The sequence below is a fragment of the Danio aesculapii genome, chromosome 7 (genome assembly GCF_903798145.1).
Source record: "Danio aesculapii chromosome 7, fDanAes4.1, whole genome shotgun sequence".
Classification (NCBI taxonomy): Eukaryota; Metazoa; Chordata; class Actinopteri; order Cypriniformes; family Danionidae; genus Danio; species Danio aesculapii.
This window is the reverse complement of record NC_079441.1, coordinates 11,435,831-11,459,240: the sequence shown is the minus strand read 5'-3', so window position 1 is coordinate 11,459,240 and position 23,410 is coordinate 11,435,831. Positions and strand designations below refer to the sequence as shown.

Here is a 23,410-nt window from a genome sequence, read left to right as displayed (position 1 = left end):
TGCTTATGGTGACACGCTCTGCGCAGCCTCTGCAGCTCGTGCTGTATTGAACAGACGCACGTCACTTCATAACTATAGCGGCCGTTTTTCGACTGAACTAAATTTATTTTTGATGTCTTGGTCACACTATTTGGAGGGCCGGAACAAATTGCCTCGGGGGGCCCGCGGGCCACCAATTGAATAGCCTTACTGTATGGTATAGTTTTTTAAAACATTGACTATTCATGATGAAAGTCATAGCTTTAAACCTTTTCCCCCAAATAATTTAGCATATTTTATTAATTAATGCAACTTTGATAATCTTTAAAACCTAAAAATGACATGTTTTTGTACTCTGTATGGTATTAATGTTTTTAACATTGATTATTCATAATGAAAGTAATTGCTAAAAACATTTTTCCCCAAAAATATAGCATATTTTATTAATTATAGCAACTCTAATAACCTTTGAAACCTAAAAGAGTAATTTTATTTACTCTGTGTGGTATTAGTTTGTTTAAACAATGACTATTCATGATGAAAGTCATTATTAAAAACATTTTCCCTACAAAAATTTGCATATTTTATTAGTTAATGCAACTTTGATAAACTTTAAAACCTAAAAATGACATGTTTTGTACTCTGTATGGTATTCATTCGTTTAAACAATGACTAATGATGAAAGTCATTGTTTAAAACCTTTTCCCTAAAATAATTTAGCATATTTTATTAATTAATGCAACTTTGATAACCTTTGAAACCTAAAAATGACATGTTTTTGTACTCTGTGTGGTATTAATGTTTTTAACAATGATTATTCATAATGAAAGTAATTGCTAAAAACATTTTTCCTGAAAATATAGCATATTTAATTAATTATTGCAACTCTGATAACCTCTGAAACCTAAAAAGGTAATTTTATCTACTCTGTGTGGTATTAATTTGTTTGAACAATGACTATTAATGATGAAAGTCATTATTAAAAACATTTTCCCTACAAAAATTTGCATATTTTATTAGTTACTGCAACTTTGATAACCTTTAAAACCTAAAAATTACATGTTTTGTACTCTGTATGGTATTCATTCGTTTAAACAATGACTAATGATGAAAGTCATTGTTTAAAACCTTTTCCCCCAAATAATTGAGCATATTTTATTAATTAATGCAACTTTGATAATCTTTAAAACCTAAAAATGACATATTTTGTACTCTGTATGGTATTTGTTTGAACAATGACTATTCATGATGAAAGTCACTATTAAAAACATTTTTCCCTAAATTTAGCATATTTTATTAGTTACTGCAACTTTGATAACTTTTAAAACCTAAAAATTACATTTTTTGTACTTTGTATGGTATTCATTTGTTTGAACAATGACTATTCATGATTAAAGTCATTATTAAAAACATTTTCCCTACAGAAATTTGCACATTTTATTAATTAATGCAACGTTGATAACCTTTAAAACCTAAAAATGACATGTTTTGTACTCCGTATGGTATTAATTTGTTTGAACAATGACTATTCGTGATGAAAGTCACTATTAAATACATTTTTTCCCTAAATTTTGCATATTTTATTAATTAATGCAACTCTGATAACCTTTAAAACCTAGAAAATTACATTTTTCCGTACTCTGTATGGTATTAATGTTTTAACAATGACTATTCGTGATGAAAGTCACTATTAAATATTTTTTTTCCCCAAATTTTGCATATTTTACTAATTAATGCAACTTTGATAACCTTTAAAACCTAAAAATTACATGTTTTGTACTCTGTATGGTATTCATTCGTTTAAACAATGACTAATGATGAAAGTCATTGTTTAAAACCTTTTCCCCCCAAATAATTGAGCATATTTTATTAATTAATGCAACTTTGATAATCTTTAAAACCTAAAAATGACATATTTTGTACTCTGTGTGGTATTAATTTGTTTGAACAATGACTATTCATGATGAAAGTCACTATTAAAAACCTTTTTTCCCTAAATTTAGCATATTTTATTAGTTACTGCAACTTTGATAACCTTTAAAACCTAAAAATGACATTTTATCTACTCTGTGTGGTATTAATTTGTTTAAACAATGACTATTCATGATTAAAGTCATTATTAAAAACATTTTCCCTACAAAAATTTGCATATTTTATTAATTAATGCAACGTTGATAACCTTTAAAACTTAAAAAATGTCATTTTTTTCGTACTCTGTATGGTATTAATGTTTTAACAATGACTATTCGTGATAAAAAAGTCAATACTAAATCATTTTTTCCCCAAATTTTGCATATTTTATTAATTAATGCAACTCTGATAACCCTTGAAACCTAAAAATGACATGTTTGGTACTCTGTATGGTATTAATTTGTTCATGAAACTATTCATGATAAAAGTCATTGTTAAAAACATCCCCCCCCAAAAAAATGTAGCATATTTGATTAATTAATGCAACATTTTGATCACCTTTGAAACATATAAATGACATTTCTCCATATGGTTTTGATACTTGACATAAAGCCTCAAAGACAAGCCAATATTAAAGACATTTGTCTTTATTAAAACATGCTTTGCAAAGCAATTATTTCCCATTTTTGTTGCACATTTAATATGCATTTCGATTAAAACAAAACATAAAATTAGTCCAGTTAGTAAACGCAATTAACACATACTGCTAGACAATAAATCCATCAGCCTCTTCAACAGTAAACATTTTAAAGTAAACAGTCGTTTTAAATTTGTTCTTAAGCTTTGTTTCAGACAGACATCAAACACGAATATATCAGAACATTAATAACTTAAATATTAAGCACTTCAATGGTGGCCATGTTATTTACAACATAATGTTCAAATAAGCTAGTTACCATTAAATGATACAAATAGGAAGGGAAATTAGGAAATGAAACGCTATAGAAATGAGTGTGCAATGGACAGACAACTAAAACGAATCTCATTATACTTTATATCAAGCACTATTTACAGTTAAGTTCATATATTACACAATCGGTACCGCAAAAAACACTTCTTAATGTGGGAATATTCACAAAAAATGTAAGTAAAACTACAGTAACTTGAGGTTGTTATCGACTAAGTTGATTTTTCCACATATTCTATAACCACTTCCTCATGATTTATAAATGGCCTGCTAACTAGATCTGTGTGCGTAAAAGAAACTAAAGGTGATGATGCAGGCAGCAGGAAGTTGTATCTGCAGATTATTAATAGACTGAAGAAGGAACTGCTTCAGTAAGACACATATTGAGGAACAGACTTTTTTTAACTAACAGTGTTTGCACAAGTATGTGCCTTTTCGCAGTCGAGCACCTTCAAAACATGAAAATAAAGTCAATTGAATGAAATACACTACACTACTGCTAAAAATATGGGGTTTGAAAGATTTAATTTAATATAAACGAATGCTTTTATTCAACAAAGACATGTTACATTGATCAAACTACATTTGCAAAGCTACTAAACTATTTCAATTTTGTTTGTCCACAAAATAATAAGCAATTTTGATAACATCACTTATTATCAGTTTCAGGAATAATTTAATTTTAAGACTTGAAAGTTATTTTAAATGGTGATATATAGCAATATTGCAGATTTTACTTTGTTTTTGCTAGCGCTGAGAATTCGTTCAGAAACATTAAAATCATCCTTCAAACCCCACACTTTTACACAGTCGTTTAATCTTGAATGTTTTATGTAGAATTGAGGATATTATTTAAGATTATGTACTTCATGAAATAGTGATAATCCCAGCCGGCACATGACATCATAAGACGTTAATACTAGGTTAGATTTAGGGCGTGATGTTAGGTGATCAAAATTCAATGTTTAGCCAGCGTCTAAGGACATTATTTTGACATCCATTAACATATCTGGTTGATTTTATGTTGAAAAGTGACCAAAATCCAATGTTGAGCCAATATCTTAAACTAACGTCATATTGAAGTCAAATACTGACATTTATTCATCAGGAATGGTAAACGTCAAGCCGTGACATCATTAGACGTTGATATTTAGTTGATTTTAGGTTGTGTTGGAAAGTGACCAAAATCAAACGTAGAGCCAACATCTTAAACCAACATCATCTTGACGTCAAACACTGACATTTATTCGTCAGGTATGGCAACCAAACTCGAATGTCCGATAGACATCATAGTGGAAATGTCCACACAAAGTCAAGCTGTAACATCATTAGTTGTTGATATTTGGTTGATTTTAGGTTGAGTTGGAAAGTGACCAAAATCCAATATGGAGCCAACATCTTAAACCAACATCATATTGACGTCAAACACTGATATTTATTTGTCAGGTATGGCAACCAAACTCCAACATGACGTCATAGTGTTAACGTCCACGCAACGTCAAGCTGTGATATCATAAACGTTGATATTTGGTTGATTTTAGGTTGTGTTGGAAAGTGACCAAAATCCAACGTGGAGCCAACATCTTAAACCAACGTCATATGGACATCAAATACTGATATTTATTCACCAGGTATGGCAACCAAACTCAAACATCTGATAGATGTCATAGTGGTAACGTCCACACAACGTCAAGCTGTAAAATCATTAGACGTTGATATTTGGTTGATTTTAGGTTGGACATTGACGTTGGGTTCTGACATTAACCTGATTTATATTCACAAATAAATTGCAACATCCCCACAGCATTGGGGTACAATATCAAGCTGACATCATGTTGACATTCTGTGCCTGCTGGGATGTTTCATTTTATAAATGGAATCAAAATTCAAGTAAAACAAAAAACTATGAATGCTTCAGAACTGAATGGCTGTCATTTTAGACGATTAAGGGCATAGTTCACCCAAAAATGAAAGTTACTCACTAATTCATCACCCTTAAGTTGCTAAAAACAAAGGAAGATATTTTGAAGAAAGTTGAAAACCTGTAACCATTGACATTCATTCATAGTAGGAAAAACAAATACTTTAAAAAGTCAATAGTTACAGGATTTCAGCTTTTTTCTAAATATCTTCTTTTGTGTTCAACAGAAGAAAGAGCCTCAAACTGGTCTGGAACAAGTAAAAGGTAAGTAAATTAAGACAGAATTTTCCATTTTTGGGTGAACTATCCCTGTTAACTCTACCTGGTACTTTCTATTGCGTATTCATATGCTATATATTTAAACTGTGATAGTTAACCTTCATTTGTTATAAAGGTATTTTATAAACAAGTTACTTTAAGGTGCTGTAATTTTATTATTATCACTGAAAATAGGGGTCTCAAGAAACACACTTATCTCTTTGTCTTGGCTTGGTAAACAGTATCAGGAGAGCAGCCAATCTGAAAACTAGCCAAACAAACAAAAACCTCTCTCCCTGTGAATGACTGAGCACATTTGGATTGGCTGATACTGTTTTAATGGGTGGAGTTCAGGAATGAGTGATCAGAATCAGTTCGGTTTAAGTTAGCAAAAAGCCTGCAACCGCTTGAAGCAGTTTTAAAATGAGAAATGAGCAAAGCATGCAACTTTTAAAACGACTAAGATATCTCTCCCAATTGATTTCTCCCTTTTACTAATTGCTTGCTAGCAACAAAAGAGCTTAATGACTGACATTTCACACAGTTGTCCACTCCTCCTTTCACATAGGAGTTACAGTGCAGTTAGCATAAAAAGCTAACAATTCCCAATAGTGATTATGTGCACGTGATCAATGAGGGTTTGTGATCTTATAAGGAAATCACATTTTATGTGTACAACAAATCTAACAAAAGTGCCTAATGTCAAAAGACCAAAATGTATGGGATATTAAACAGAAATTGTAACTGTTCAACTGAAACAAGCTAAAACAAAACTACTCGACACAGCAGAAGGAATGCTAATTGGCTAGCAATTTTTCATGTTTCACTACAACAGAACATGTAGCCTGTACAATGTAGCTATTCTTTTACTTATTTAGGAGAGACAATGGTTTCTCATCCTAGCAACAACTTGCAGTATCATCCTGTTCCTGGAGGGCCACTGTCCTGCAGAGTTTAGCTCTAATTAAACATACCTGAACCAAGACAAGCCTGAAGCCATTAGCCAAGAGCATAATGACTAAAGCTGCGGTCACACTAGAGTTTGAGCATGCGACATTCTGTCGTGCGTCGTTGCGAAAAGGGGCGGGATTAAACAAGATGATTAGACATTTAAAAAAAAATTAGAGATTGCTCCATGTTTTAAATTTCTGTCCAGAGAGGTCCTGTTTTGACCCTTGATTGGTCTCACGCAGTCAAGTGATGCGATTTTACAGGTCAGAGTTCACCAAGCTTGAACTTTGCACCGCAGCAACCTGCGAAACTTGATGCATGACCTTGCGTTTCTGGTCTGACGCATTCGCGTGCGTATGAATGGAAGTCTATGGGGAGAAAAGCCCAGTGTGACTGCAGCTTAATTCCGCAGTCACACTAGAGTTTGAGCATGCGAATTTCAGTCCTATGGCACTGCGAAAAGAGGTGGGATTAAACAAGACGATTAGATATTTCAAAAGCGAGCAATTGGTCAATATTTTACATTTCTGTCCAGAGAGGTCATGTTTTGATCTTCTATTGGTCTCATGCAATCACATGATGCGATTTCACAGGTGAGAGTCCACCAAGCTTGAACTTTGCGACGCAGCGAACTGAAAAACTTGTTGCACAAGCTTGCGTTTCCGGTCTGTGGCACTCGCATGCGTATGAATGGAATTCTATGGGATGAATAGTGCAGTGTGGCCACAGCTTAAAGCTAACATTAACTTTTTTGCGGCATACAGGGAAGGACACCAGAGCCCATGGGATTGGCTGTGAGGTGCCTCATATGATCCAATTTAGTCATCACACTTTTTACAACAGTAAGTAATACAGACCTTCCCATATCCCAATAGTAAGACATGCTGTGTTCCATACACATTGTTGGAAGTAGAAATTTCAGTAGTGAAATGTCCAGCTTTCCAGTTGATTGCGCACATAGTTGTATTTTCACCACATGAAATGTGAATATTTCATAATATTTCATGTTATTTTGGCTAAAACAAATAGAAGACAAATGCTAGAAAAATTTTGTCCTTTGAAAATAGTTAATTGCACTAAAATTGAGGTCTGCATTCCTGACTGCATGGTTAATTTTTCTGTTTATAAGGTGGGAGCAGGCAGAACTCGAGTGTAATTTGAATGGGTGTGAGTGGTCAAACAATAGACTCCCATTCTGAAGCTTATAATGAATGAGTAGTGGGAGCGGAAATAAAACCTGGATGGAGTAGGAATGTGGAGTGTAAATGCACAGTAGAGTTATGATCTTACTGTCGCATTATATCGTTATGAAAACATGATATCATTGCCTTCGGCGATTTCCTCAAGATGAATACCAAAAAATATTGTAATAACTACAGCACTTGCTGTTGTCGATCTTATATGAATTAAGAGATTGCGATGACATGTAGGTATTGTAGTTTTGTCCCAATTCTTAGGGGTAAATTTTGAAGCCCTTCCCCGTCACACGTTTTAAGGGCCAAGGGAAGGGGTAGGGGTACAAAAATAGAATTGGGCCTTAATTAGTAAGGTTCCCCACTCCTTTTGTGCTATAAAAGTACTTTAAGGTTTATTTTTACATTTCACAAAAGATAGCTCCGTACTAATCTCACTGAAACAGAACTAGCCCTCATTTGTGAAGTGACGTCAAATTAAGAGTTTTTCTGAGGTCAGAGTTCTTGGATCTGCCCCAAGTTCACAGGTTGGATGTCAGACTCCAAGCAACATTCTAGGTCAGGGATGCACAAACTCAGTGGAGGGTCAGAGTCCTGCATAGTTTCGCTCCAACTTCCTTCAACACACCTGTCTGGAAGTTTCTTGTATACCTAGAATGAACTTAATTAGCTGGTTTAGGTATGTCTAATTGTGGTTGAAACTAAACTCTGCAGGACACCGGCCCTCCAGAACAGAGTTTGGGCATCCTTGTAGATGTTATTTCAAAGTAGAAAGTAGAACAACTCTCATTTCCAGAGTTGTTTGGAATGCAGCAATAGTCCTGGATCAGCTAATCAAGCTTTTTAGACTGACTTGAAAAAAGCTGTTGGACTTAATATATGCAGGAAAGTGGAAATCCAGGAGCAGGATTGGATGTCCTTGATGCACAAGCTACATTAGCACACACCGTAGAAGCTACACATCTACATTAGCTAGCTAGCATAGGCTAGCATAAGTACTTCATTTGATCATTTTCATACTGTATATTGCATTTTCAGCATGGATCATCCCTATTGGTTCTGTACACCAACACTTACCATTACAAACTTAATCTGTTGCTGCTCTTTAGATCTTTAAAGCTTCTGGCTTCCCTTAGGAACTGGTCGGCTTTCCTGAGCTTCTCCATGGCTGCAGCTAGCAGCATCTCTGGGCTCGCTTCCTCCTTGTCTTCGCTCTGTCCGGTCGCAATTGCATTCAGCAGCTCTCCTGTCTTTTCAATCTCGATAGACACTTTGTTTTGCAAGACCTTGAGCTCACTTCCTTGTGGTTTTCCCTTGCTTTCTATCCTCTCTGTGCTCTCAGAAAGAAGGTCTCCAAGGGATGCAGAACGGCCCTTGGAGGAGTGATTGAGAGGCATAGCGCGGGACATGGACTTGTTGGGGCATTGGTTTGGGGTTGGATGTGCACTGAGAACTGAGGTCTCTGGGGTGACAGACGGAGTTTCCAACGACGGCTCCTCCAAACTCTCTGCTTTGCTGTCAGATGGTTCTAGATCATCCTCGCTTGTCTCCAAATCTAATCCCTGGGAGCTTCCTTTGAGCTTTGTGGAGGATGGTGTAACTTGGTCACCGGTCTCAGACTCCTCTCCTGAGTGCTGACCACTGTCTAAAGACTTCTCCTCTATTTCTTCACTTGAAACATCACCAACTGGCTCAGTTTTGGGATCTGGAATTGTTAATTTGGTATCATCCTTTTCGAAAGACTGCTCTGAGACTTTTTCCGAAGACACAGTAGAAGAGTCCAAAAGGACTGGTTGGTCACCTTGGTGGGGAGTGTCCTCCTTTTTGGCTGGTGCCTTAATTGGCTTCTTCTTGGGTGGAGCAGGAGGCCCGGGACTCTTTTTAACAGATTCAGGGGTTGAACTTGGAGCTGGATTCAGCTGCTGCGGCTCTGTTGTGGTCGCAACTTCTCTAGTAATATCATAGGCCTTCTTTGAGCTTTTTACTTCTTGTTCGGCATCTTTTGAAACAATAACAGGTGAGTCCCACATCACCACTTGAGGTTTCATGACTTGTTTGGAAAGAATCAAGATTTCGACTTCTTCCGGTTTGTCCTGGTCCTCTTTCTCCTTTGAAGCTCCATTGACTTTAGTACCTGCATCAGCGTCAACCTCCTCGTTTTTCTCTTGGGTTTCTTTTTGCACTGTTGTGCCTGTGGTTGGTGTTAACGGTTGGTTGGGTTTTATATGTTTCGATGGCGGAGCTGGAGGCTGGACACTCTTGGTGGACGGGGTTGATTCAGAAGAGTCGATGCTGTCTGCTTCAGACTCCAAAGAGGTGCTAGGCTTGGACTCCTTGGATGGAGGCATCGGTGGCGTAACAATGTTCTTCTGTGGTGCAGGCTCCTCGTTTTTGGGCTCATCCTCTTTTATGCTATCACAGGGTTTGTTATCTTTTGATGGAGGCATGGGCGGCTTAACTTTCTTCTGCGGTGTGGGTTCCTCTTCAGTGTCTTCCTCCTGGATGTTGTTCATTGTTACGGCTGGTTTAGAAGTTTCCTTCTGTTTATCCCCTTCTTTATTCAAGGTATGGGTTCCATTGAGCATGGTAACCTCTCCATCAAGGTCAAGTCTTAACATTCCATCAATGGAAACATTTGCAACCTGTGGGAACAAAAATTATTGCATTTACATTTAGTCATTTAGCAGCCGCTTACAATTGGGGAGGCATTCAGCAATTCAACAAGAAGAGGCAATACACATCAAGAAGTGCTAATTATTTAAGGAACTTTTAATGCTCAGAGAATTAATAGCTAGAGTAAGGAGGGGGAGTTATTTTTCATAGTTAATTTTCTTTTTTGGCTTAGTCCCTTTATTATTTCATCAGAGGTCATAACAGCGGAATGAACCTTCCAGCCTGGATAAACCTGGATGACCTTCCAGCTGCAACCCAGCAATGGGAAACGGACTGTGGGGGAAACCAGAGCGGGAACCTGGAGGAAACCCATGTGAACACGGGAAGAACATGCAAACTCCACACAGAAATGCCAACAGACCCAGCCAGGGCTCAAACCAGTGACCTTCTTGCTGTGAGGTGACAGCACCACCTATTTTTATTTGATTTATTTATTCATTTTTGATTATTACGTGCTAAGGTGACCATGGAGATGATGGGTTTTTAGTTATAGTTTGAATGATACCAGTGAATCAGCAATATTGATGATAAAAGATATTGGTAAATTACTGTTCTCAAGTGATTGGTGGCAAAAAAAATTGGTGGATTACTGTACTTAGAGATTCATAATACTAAAACTTTCAACAAAAAATATTAATCAGGGCAACTGTTTTTATCATTATTATATTTCTTGAATAAAAAATCAGCAAATGAGAATAATTTATGAAGAATCATGCGACACAAAAGACTGAAGCAACAATGTTAAAAATTCTCTTTTGACATTCCAGCAAAAAATATAGAAATATGTAATATTCAATTCAATTGTAATAGACTGTATTATTCAACTAACAAACAGTAAACAGTAAACAAAAGAATGATCTTACTGATCCCTAAACATAAAGATAGGCATATAATCTAGGATTTCTTTAAATATATATTTAAAATTCATTAGCATTGATCAATTGGATATTTAATTGTGCATACTGATTTCCTTTATTTACATTTTTACATCACTTACCTCATGACTGAGTGCTTATTTACAAATTACTGTTTAAAAAGTTTAAATATAATCTCAGCAAAAACTCTACAATTGCATAACATTTTTCATTTATTAATTACTTAATAAAGACAATAATTTAGCTTTTAGTGTTTAGATTTTTATTAGGAATAGATGATTTATATCTAACTTTGCATCCTCTAAAAGTGATGGAAAAAGCATTTTTTTACACTATGAGGGAAAATTAAATCATACCTCCTTCATGTGTATCCTCGTTGGTGGTCTTCTTCCACGGTTCCCTTTAGGTCGGTCCCGTGTGACATGCTCTAAAGTACTGCTTTCATCAATTTTCACCTGAGATTCAAAACAAAAAGTAGCTTGATTTGACTGTAAAGTTATAACCATGGGCCCTATCATACAGTGCAACCCTAATTTTCACAAATGCGCCATGTTTTTGGAATAGCAAATGCATTTGCGCAACTTTGTGGACTCATTGGTGTTCCGGTCTAAATAGGAGGTGTGTTCAGGCACATTTTGGCACGTTGCCATTTTGAGAAACTGAAATAGACCTGAATTTAGTAAAAGTTTTGAAACAAATCTTTGTGCTTAACAAACAAAATTAATTATGTACGCTAACAGATGCCTTCAGCGGAGTACGTACAACACTGTTTCCTTATCCACGAAAGTAAAGGAGTAAAGTGTAAAAGTAAAGTAAAGAGAAAGTAAAGAGGCTGAATAGAGGAGGTTCATTCTGTATCCTCGCTCTGCAGATGGTCTGTTTAACTGTTTTCTCACTAGTGAAGCGTTAAGTTTTTCCACTAACAAAGTCCGCCATGCAAAAAGCAAATGCTCCATGGCATGACACAACTGACTCTTAAAGGGAATGTGAGATGAGTCTCTGATTGGTTTAATGCACATTATGCTGAAAACACACCCATAACTCATTAGGAAAATAAGCACAACACTGTTAGACCATGCGACAGGACACAAACTGTATTTTTTCACGCTTAAAATAGCAAAAGTGGATTTGGACAGGCCCTTAATGCTTTTTGCACTTTAGAGCTCCATATGTTTAATGCAGTATTTCCCAACCCCGTCCTTGAGGCACACCAACAATACATATTTTGGATGTCTCCCTTCTCTAACCCATTAACTTCAGGTTTCAGAGTCTCTTCTAATGTATTGATGAGTTGATTCAGGTGTGCTTGATTCGGGAAAAGGTTGAAAATGTGAAATGTTGGTGTGCCTTCAGGAACAGGATTGGGAAACACTGGTTTAATGTATTGCTACATGCAAGTGTGTCATGGTGCTGTTTATGTGAACATGCCTTTTAAAATCACACTGAAATTCAATGCATGAACAATGAATATTACCTCATCAAAAACTTTGTTCTTTGCCCTATTAATTCCTTCACACAGCGCCTTGATCCAGGCCTCCTTCTCCTCAGGAGTCGGTGCCTGAAGTTTGACATCTTGGACCTAAAATAAAAGCAGATGTCACCAAAAACACATTGATGAAACATTAAAAATTAATAAGAGTTTCATTTAGTGTTGTAGCGCTCAAGACGAGTCTTGAGGTCATTTTTGATGGTCTTGGTCTTATCTTGGTATCGGCCACATTGGCATTGACCTCATCATATCACAAAATAACCAGTGTATCATCTGATTTATCTGCTAACCAGTGTTGGGCACATTGCTTTAAAAGAGTAATTAGTTATAGTTACTAGTTACTTCTAACAAATAGAAACAGAGTTAGTAACTGAGTTACATAATTATAAAAGTAACTAATTACCAGGGAAAATAACTATTGCATTACTTTAAAAAAATCTACTTTGTCAAATGACTATTAAATAAATATAAAACATTGTACAATAATTTACACTATTTGGTGAGAGACAACAGCAGCATGTCCTCAACTATACAGTGCATCTGGAAAGTATTGATAGCGCTTCACTTTTTCAACTTTATGTTACAGCCTTATTCCAAAATGGATAAAATTTATTTATTTCCTCAAAATTCTCCACACAATACCCCATAATGACAACGTGAAAAAAGATTTCTTGAAATTGTTGCAAATTTATTAAAAATAATAAACCTGAAAAATCACATGTACAGAAGAATTCACAGCCTTTGCTCAATAATTTGTTGATGCACCTTTCACAGTGATTACAGCCTCGAATCTTTTTGAATATGATGCCACAAGCTTGGCACACCTGTCTTTGGGAATTTTTGCCCATTCCTCTTTGCAGTCCCTCTCAAGGTTAGATGGAAAGCGACAGTGTACAGCCATTTTCAGATCTCTCCAGAGATGTTCAATAGGATTTAGGTCTGGGCTCTAGCTGGACCACTCAAGGACATTCACCGAGTTGTTGTGAAGCCACTCCATTGACATTTTTGTGGTGTGCTTTGGGTCATTGTCCTGCTGGAAGATGAACCGTCGCCCCAGTCCGAGGTCAAGAGCACACTGAAGCAGATTTTCATTCAGGATGTCTCTGTACATTGCTGCAGTCATCTTTCCCTCTATCCTGACTAGTCTTCCAGTTCCTGCTGCTGAAAAACATCCCCACAGCATGATGCTGCCACCACCATGCTTCACTGTAGGGATGGTATTAGCCTGATGATAAGTGGTTCCTGTTTTTTTTCCAAACGTAACGCCTGGCATTCACGCCAAAGAGTTCAATTTTAGTCTCATCAGACTAGAGAATTTTGTTTCTTATGGTCTGAGAGTCCTTCAGATGCCTTTTGGCAAATTCCAGGCGAGGAATGGCTTCCGTCTGGCCGCTCTACCAGACAGAGTGACCACCAGGTTATTAATCACCTCCCTGACTAAGGACTTTCTCCCCCAATCACTCAGCTTAGATGGCCGGCCAGCTCTAGGAAGAGTCCTGGTGGTTCCAAACATCTTTGATGGAGGTCACTGTGCTCATTGGAACTTTTAGAGTAGAAGAAATTTTTCTGTAACCTTCCCCAGCCTTGTGCCTCAAGACAATCCTGTCTCAGAGGTCTACAGACAATTCCTTTGTCTTCATGCTTGGTTTGTGCTTTGACATGCACTGTCAACCCTGGGACCTTATATAGACAGGTGTATGCCTTTTCAGATCATGTCCAATCAGCTGAATTTACCACAGGCGAACTCCAATTAAACTGCTGAAACGTCTCAAGAATGAACGGTGGAAACAGAATGTACCTGAGCTCAATTTAGAGCTTCACTGCAAAGGCTGTAAATACTGATGCACATGTGATTTTTCAGGTTTTCTATTTTTAGTAAATTTGTAACAATTTTAAAAACTCTTTTTTTCACATTGTCATTATGGGGTTTTGTGTGTAGAATTTTGAGGAATTAAATTAATTTTATCCATTTTGGAATAAGTCTGTAACATAAAAAATGTGGAAAAAGTGAAGCGCTATCAATACTTTGCAGATGCACTGTAAATCCTCCAGGGTGACTGTACCTTTCAGCCTCCAAATATTGAATGTTGTGTCAGAGGAGGGGAATTCATGATTACGATAATATACTGGGGCAGAAGTAGTTGTGTCTGGTAATTTGTAGCACTTCTAAATTTGAAGCCATATTTTAAAACAGTTGAAAACAATTGAAAACAATTAAATTATCAATCTGAACTGATGTGAGCAATTTAGTATTTGAAAACAGCGGGGCTGGAGGTGAGCGGTTTGTAATTCCATTTCTTCAATCATGGTTTTTATCAAATTGTCAGTTTCTGTAGTTCAAAAAGCGTCTCTAAATATCGCACATCATCAAATTGAAACAGGAAAGTAGGACTCAATCTCTCCGTAGGATGTCTGTTTTTATATCCCATTGTTCGGCTGACTTTCAGGTTTATATAAAGTGTGTCAAGCATCCTGTAGACACAGCATGAGCCTTCGAAGTGCAAAAAAATACAAATGAAGAGATTTATGTTCTTGGAGTAGGGTGTGTCTAAAGTAGGAATTAAAAAAAAGTGAAGCAGGAGGGTCTGGAATCTCTGCGCTCTCCTCAGGACGACAGTACGTGAGGTTTCGTTATGAAATAAAACACTGCTGTGGAGTCTGACTCATTGAGCTGGCTGCTCGCAGTATTCAGGAGAGGAAAAAGTGACATGCAGATCTGGCGGCTCTTTACACACACACACATTTACGCACATACACATTTGCTCTTCTAGAGAAGTCTCTCTTTTGACATCTGTTGAGCTCTCTGCAGTTGGCCAACGCTTCGCTCTCGTCATCTGTTAATAATAAAGCATATTTCTCCTGTTAAGTATCTTCCGCATTTCTGAAGACCTCTCTCCACCTACAATACTCTCTGGATTCAGTGTACAGTCAATATTCGGAATATTCTACAGAATCTGACCTATTTTTAGAGGACGAATAAGCTACTTTTTGTCACGTGCATGAGCTTATGGTGCAGGTTGACAGTGTGTGTGTTGAAAGACGTATCATGTGCAATACACTTTCGTTATGATGGTCATCATTTAACATCAACTTTTTAAAAAAAGCCATTAAACGGAAGTTAAGATAGTCCTTTTTCCTCTTTTGTGATGTACATTTACTTGAAATGGTTAAGCACAACACAGTTAATACACAAATACAGTTCCTTGAACACAATGACATCCCTATATACTTTATAACTGCAGTTTAACTATGTTTATATATAATAACTTTAATTGTAAAAAGCTATTAGTTGCTAGTTATTAATTAAAGTTATTAGGAACTAATAAAATTATAGTAACTAATAACCTTAACTTTCCTGATTTTGATTTTAATGCAATAATGTGCACCTTTTATGAAGATGCTTTTACAACAATTATTGTGAATAGCGCTTACAAATAAACTTGAATTTGATCTGAATATACTTAAATCGATTCTGATATCAGAAAAAAAAGGAGGGCGATGCATGATTTTGTCCTTTGGGAATAAAAGGATTGTTGGAAGATGGGTGTTGCTAAAAAAATTATAAAATATTTACCAATGGATGAAGGCAGAGCAGAAACGAAACACGCACTGATAGCCCCGACCTAAATGATTGATAGACCAACCCTACATGACTGATAGACCCAACCTAAATGACTGATAGACCCACCCTACATGACTGATAGATCAAACCTAAATGACTGGTAGGTCCGCCCCAAGTGACTGATAGCTCCACCCTAAATGATTGATAGACCCAGCGTAAATGACTGGTGGCTCCGCCCCAAATGCCCGGTAGCTCCACCCCAAATCACTGATAGACCCACTGTAAATGACTGATAGCTCAACCCTAATGACTGATAGCCCCGCCCTAAATAACTGAAAGACCCACCCCAAATGACTGATAGCTCCACCCTAAATGACTGATAGCGCCACCCTAAATGATTGATAGACCCACCGTAAATGACTGATAGCTCCACCCTAAATGGCTGATAGCTCCACTCAAATGACTGATAGACCCAGCCTAGATGACTGATAGCTCCGCCCCAAATGACTGATAGACCCACCCTACATGACTGATAGATCCAACCTAAATGACTGATAGACCCACCCTACATGACTGATAGACCCAACCTAAATGACTGGTAGGTCTGCCCCAAGTGACTGATAGTTCCACCCTAAATGACTGATAGACCCACAGTTAATGACTGATAACTCCGCCCAAATGACTGATAGCTCCACCCCAAATCACTGATAGACCCACTGTAAATGACTGATAGCTCAACCCTAAATGACTGATAGCCCCGCCCTAAATAACTGACAGGCCCACCCCAAATGACTGATAGCTCCAACCTAAATGACTGATAGCGCCACCCTAAATGACTGATAGACCCACCGTAAATGACTGATAGCTCCACCCTAAATGGCTGATAGCTCCACCCCAAATGACTAATTTCCTCCACCCTAAATGACTGATAGACCCACCGTAAATGACTGATAGCTCCACCCTAAATGGCTGATAGCTCCACCTTAAATAACTGATAGCTCCGCACAAAATGACTGACAGCCCCACTCTAAATGAGTAAAGACTAAACCTAAATGACTGATAGCTCCACCCTAGATGATTGATAGACCCACCGTAAATGACTAATTGCTCCGCCCCAAATGACTGATAGCTCCACCCCAAATGACTGATAGCTCCACCCTAAAGGATTGACAGACCCACTGTAAATGACTGATAGCTCCGCCCCAAATGACTGATAGCTCCACCCCAAATGACTGATAGACCCCGTAAACGACCGATAGCTCCGCCCCAAATGACTGATAGACCCACTCCAAATGACTGATAGCTTCGCCCAAAATGACAGCTCCACCCTAAAGCCTTTCCATGTGACCTAATGTAAAGAAAAGTAATTTCAAGAGGGGAGGGAAAGCTAAGATATGTGATAAAAGATTACAAATACAAGTGAATTTTTACAAAATAATGAAGTTTGCATACACATTGTTTATATTAAAAATAAATAAATAAATATATAAGAAGAGTAAATTTGGATTTGATTGCGACTTTAATGACAGATTTATACTTCTGCTTTGAATGATTGCCTTCCCTTGCATGTAGCTTATGAGGTTGAGCATTTATAATTATGGTTTTTGGATATTTAAATGAAAAAGGTTACATATTGTGGCTTTAACACAGTATCTGGGTCAGTAGCATGATGTTTTTTCCACGTGTCTATTAATTTATTTAAAATACATTAAAAATGCAGCTCATATAAACAATGACTTTAGCACCTCTTCTATTATTAACATGCTTTCATCTTCTGAATTCAAATGCATTTCTGTGGGGTAAAACCAGGACTGAACAAAAACAATCATTATTTATTTGACGATAGGCAGCTTTATTAAATATATATATATATATATATATATATATATCAATAACCAATATCTACTAAGGTAAGAAAAAACATTTTTATTTCCTATATACATAATATATGTAATAATATAAAATATATCTGAAAAAATAATTAATAAAATATAAAATATATTATACTCTCTCACACACACACACACACACACACACACATGCGCACACGCACACACAAATTCACGCACACGCACATTTGTATAACCCTGAGTTACTTTTTGGTTGGTGTATGTTTCTAATCAGTCTCCTGTTTTCGTTACTGCAGACTAGATCAGTAAAAACAAAGAAAGAAAAAATGCCCGCATGTGTTTAGCATTTTACTTATTGCAAACACAACAGTAATCTGGTAGTGATTGCTCATCATGTATGAACAATATTGCACAACATTTATTAATGAGTTCAATATAGTACTGCATTATTAAAAGCCAAATTAATGCTTGTTAACATTAATTAATTGTTCTCCCCGTGTTGCGTGGGTTTCCTCCGGGTGCTCCGGTTTCCCCCACAGTCCAAAGACATGCGCTATAGATGAATTGGGTAGGCTAAATTGTCCATAGTGTATGTGTGTGAATATAAGTGTATGGGTGTTTCAGCTGGAAGGGCATCCGCTTTGTAAAAAACATATGCTGGATAAGTTGGTGGTTTATTCTGCTGTGGCGACCCCAGATTAATAAAGGGACAAAGCTGAAAAGAAAATGAATAAATATTTTTAACAAAGACTAATAAATGCTGTAATAATGCATTGATCATTACTTGTTCATGTTAAATACATTAACTAACAAGCCTTTACAGCTGGAACTCAGTACTGGGAAACACCCATACACACTCATTCACACACACTAATACACTAAGGCCAATTTAGTTTACTCAATTCACCCATAGCACATATCTTTGGACTGTGGGGAAACCGAAGCACCCGGAGGAAACCCACGCAGACACAGGAGAACATGCAAACTCCACACAGAAATGCCAACTGGTCCAGCCGGGACTCGAACCAGCGAACTTCTTGCTGTGAGATGATTGTGCTAACCATTGAGTTGATGTGTAGCCTCTTATTTTAAAGTGCTACCCAAAATAAAAAAATAGTAATAATTTTTTGTATTACATTTTTTTAATCAAACACCTCATTTCAAACAACTCTGCACAGAACATGTGTTATCATCAGTAACTCACTCATATTTCTTCTGAAGCAAGAAAGTGAAAAACTGATGGTTTGCGGGTGTTTTGATACACCACAAGTATTTGCCTGGTTATACAGGAAATCTTGCCTCAGACTTGAGAATATATAAACAGTAGGACAGGAAATGATGAGCCCTGTGAAAGGATGTCTCTCCTTTCGCACTATGACTAGGTCAAAATCTTTTAACCCTGAGTTATTTGGCGGTTAAAATATTTTAACCCTACAACATTTAAAAGATCCAGCTATGGAAAAAAAAAATTAAGAGACCACTTGAAAATAAGTTCTCAGTTTCTCTGGGTTTACAATTTATAGTTGTGTATTAGCAAACTGTATATTTTTATTTATGTAATAACATTTCTTCCAGTCATGTTAAACTGCCCGTTTCCACTGAGTGGTACAGTACGGTACAGGTCACCTTTATCAGGGTTGCGTTTTCACTGCCAAAAGTGTACCAATAGTGGGCGTGGTGTATGACAGAAAGTTGACAGAAATATCAAAATAAAGCTGTAAGGGTCATTCATATATCATATGAGAAGCACCTCTCACAAAACAGACGCTTCATACACAAACACTTGTGTATAAATGTTCATTACTAACCTTTCTATGGACAGGATTTGATTATAACTGCAGATCAATAGCCCCTTTTACACATACAGACCTTTCTGTATGGTCTGTATGTGTGAACAGGCCCTCTTTGGAAATACCGGTAAATTTGTTCCGGCTATTTTCCGGAAAGAGAAGTTGTAACATTACCGGTAAATTGCCGGAATAATGCACTGTGTGAACGCAGAAGGAAGATTGCCGGAAAGAGCGCGTCCACGTCTAGAACGTGCTGACGTGAGACGTCTGATTTAGCCAATCAGAACACTCAGACGCATTCACGTCTGCGCGGTTTATGGAAAAAAAGCCTTTGAATATTTTCCCAGACACATTTAACTGCTAGAAGTTAGTCAGATAACGTTTATATGTTTATATCTTAATGCCAACGGTGTAAATAATTATCGATAAGATGCGATTGTTTGTTTACCTTCAAGCAATACTTCCTTCAGTTGCTTGACAAGTCGCGTGTGCATGTGAAGCAGCCGGTGAGCGCCAGCACACACACATATCATCTACATCTCGACATGCGAAAGTGTTGCTCTATATGTTTTCATCAAAGTTGTTCACTATACTGATCCATCCACAGAGTTTGTAATGTAGTCAAATGTTTACAAATACAGGCCCAGCCGTTAAGAGGTCATTTCTGGTTTATGTCAGAATTTACCGGTATTTTGGAATGGATGTGTGAATGGTCTTTTCCGGAAAAATTCCGTAACGTTTTTTAATTTAACGGTAAAGTCGTTCTGTAAATTTTGTAGATATTTACCGGTATTTGCCCCTTTCAAACAGTGATACGGTAAATATCTAGAAAATTTACGTAACGACTTTATATATATATATATATAAATAAATGCAACATCTATGAACACATACAGACCCTTACAGTCTCCCAAATGTTACCAATTACTACACACAGCACAGAAAAACTACACACAGCATACATTTAGTCCTTATTTGGGTTCAAAAACAACACGCAACATATAGCCCACAGTCAGTGCAAACCTCTCATCTGTATCTTTAATCTTCACCAGCACATGTAAGCTCTGTTATGCTGTGTTCCCACCAGATGCGGATAAATCATGCTATTCACGCGTAAATAGACGTGTGAACATTTTGCGTTTACTCGCTTCATTCGTGCATCAAATCCGCTTCATTCGAGCATCAAATTCAATTCACAACAGACGCGGATTCGCATCATGGGCGTGGCTTCTGTCCGGTGACTCTAGCTTTGTTACTAAACGGCTAACATGGATTTTATTGAGAGAGTAGCTGTGTTTATGTGCTTTAGGAGGACCGAAAAACAGCGTTGATTTGTTTGGAGCCGTGTCTGAGTCCACTAGATCTATTCTGAGGTGCACCCAGCTCTGTGAGCTCATAAACTCCTCCACAAGCTATACCTGGATGATGGAAGCTTTCAGCGGCGCTTCCGACTGGGCCAGGCCAGTTTGATAAACTGGTGTCGGCAGGAGGATTTTTCCTCGGGACACCAACAACAGGCACTACGTCATAATTATGCCACCACAAGAGCAAGCTCCTAATTGGTTAACGTGGCGCGAATGTTCACAGAAATTCAGATTTTCGAACCCGAGTGATTCGCGTAACAATCGCATGAAACGCTCAACTCGCGCGGCTTCATTTGCACGAATTGCGTCATTCACGCGTATCACGCCGTATGATGTCTATTCGCGACTTTGCATTAACTTAACATGTAAATCACTCGCGCTTGGCGATTCTTCCGCGTCTGGTGTGAACACATCATTAGAGAGTAATTCCTTCATTCCGAGTTCATAATAGTCCAAAAGGTGATGATAATAGTTAAACATGGCAGGATGACCATGCAATGCACAGTTGAGGACGGCTGGCCTGCAGTCGTGACGTCAGCCGTTCAATATGGCACGCATTACAAACACACTGGCCCATTGTAATAGTTAAACATGGCAGTTTGTTCATCTGTTAGGTTGTTCATCATTTGCTTCTTTGTTTTTTCTGGCTTCTCCTTTGTTTCTTAGAGCTTCAATCTCACGTTTGTCAGAGATGTCAGAAGCACTATAATAATCAGGCGCACGTTATTATCATCAGCTCAAGAAGTTCGTTATTTTAAAAGTAGACGCACGGTGAGTGCACACGAGCTCTCAGGAGAAAGTGAAACCACTCACACTTTTACGGCCTCGTAATACAAAAACAGGACAAGGCAGATTTTGTTCTTCTTGGCTTTGTGGCTGTTCATCAGGACAATGACAAGGTTTGTTTGAGCTTGGGTCAACCATGGCTCATTATTAGATGTATATAGTATTACGATGTAATGTCTCGGCTGTGTATTTAATAAGGGTGTTTGCTTTGTTTTCATTCTCCTGCTTGTAGTAACGTATCTCTGTAAACTCTGTAATAGCGTTTAGCTGCACGTCTCGCTCTGCCTTTTGGTACCCTTTTGTTGTGCTCAAAAAGTGGTGCAGTACCGTTCAGTTTTTGGTACCTTTTGATAGTGGAAACGGTCATAAAAGCGTACTGAACCATACCGTACCGTACCACTCAGTGGAAATGGGCCAAAAAGACTGATGCTTTCATTTGGACGTTGAGACACTATTAATTTTCCTAAATAAATGATGTGACGTTGTGTTTAGTTTTATTTGCTTCATACAGTAGGCCAACACAACGTTCATTTTTTAAGCACCGTGACATTGCTGTAAACATGTTGGACGATTAAGCTGAAAGTAAGGTAAACTTGACAAAACGAAACCCCTTTCAATGGTGTTTCTTTCCATTTCCAATTTGTGATTATGTTTTACCGGAGTGATCCTGTGTGATTTATAGCCTACATCATTGTGGCAAGAGACTCTCAAGATCAAAGCGACAGGGTGGAATGTCTGCAATACTATTTGGGACAGAGAGTATGTGAATTGGGACTCAGCAGTGAACAATTACATATGAGGAGTAACATTTGTGGGATTTTGAGAATTTTCAGTTTTGGGTGAACTATGCCTTTAAAGCAGCTCGGAAAGCAGTGACCCAGAAGAAACCGGCCCATCATTGGTCATGTGTGTGTTCAGATACGTGTCTGATTCATTAGACTCGGCACAATGGGCCAGTGTGTTTCTAGTGCGTGCCATATTGAACGGATGACGTCACGACTGCAGGCCAGCCATCCTCAACTGTGCATTGCATTGTCATCCTGATGTGAGCCACTCTTTATATCACATACAAAAGGCAATGGCAGACTGATGGATTTGACGTGCTGCTGTGCTGAAATGTTCATTATTACCTTGCTACCGCTCTTGGGGCTTCGTATTAGTACCAGTCTGTGTTTCTTCTTGAATGCACTCTTCAGCTCGTGGCACGTCTCGTAGTTGTCCAGTTCCAGTTTCTCCAGACATGTTGTTAATTCCTGGATGAGAAATACAAAAAACGATTCATTTATACTTATCGAGAGTAGTTTTTGTATTTTTACTTTGACTTCACTGCATGTTCTCCCCTTGTTCGCGTGGGTTTCCTCAGGGTTCTTTAGTTTCAAATGAACCATCCCTAGAGTCTGCAGTAAATGACTCAATGATTCAAATGGCCCATTCAGAGAAAGTCTGCAGCTAATGATTCAGTGATTCAAATGGTCCATTCTGAGAGAGTCTGCAGTTAACGATTTAAATGATCAATTCAGGGAGAGTCTCGATTCAATGATTCAAATGATAAGCTCAGATCAAGTCTACTGTTATGACTCACTGATTCAAATGAACCATTCAGATCGAGTCTACATTTAATGACTCGCTGATTCAAACAATCTATTCAAAAAGGACGAATCCAGGACAGGTCCAGATCTGTATTTTTGCTCAAGCGCTTTAGTTTCTGTACTTTATCCACAACTGGGAGGAAAAAAGCCATATCACAATTATAATATTAAAAACAGAGTTCTGTCTGTGAACACATTGACAGCAAGGGACTACGCAGATTATTATTAGCCAACATAATGATTGATGTCAGC

The 23,410-nt window shown here is 37.5% G+C and overlaps 1 protein-coding gene across 1 annotated transcript in view; it reads right to left on the bottom strand.

The window, feature by feature from the left end:
- Positions 1–2,519: 2,519 nt before the first annotated feature.
- plekho2 (pleckstrin homology domain containing, family O member 2) overlaps positions 2,520–23,410 on the bottom strand; it is a 35,412-nt gene continuing 14,521 nt past the window's right edge. Inside the window, exons 3-6 of the mRNA XM_056461040.1 lie at positions 22,700–22,822; positions 12,203–12,307; positions 11,085–11,183; positions 2,520–9,822 (exon numbers count right to left, since the gene is read on the bottom strand). Coding sequence (XP_056317015.1) covers positions 8,260–9,822; positions 11,085–11,183; positions 12,203–12,307; positions 22,700–22,822 — 1,890 coding nt within the window. The 3' untranslated portion in view covers positions 2,520–8,259. The remainder of the gene's footprint in view (positions 9,823–11,084; positions 11,184–12,202; positions 12,308–22,699; positions 22,823–23,410) is intronic.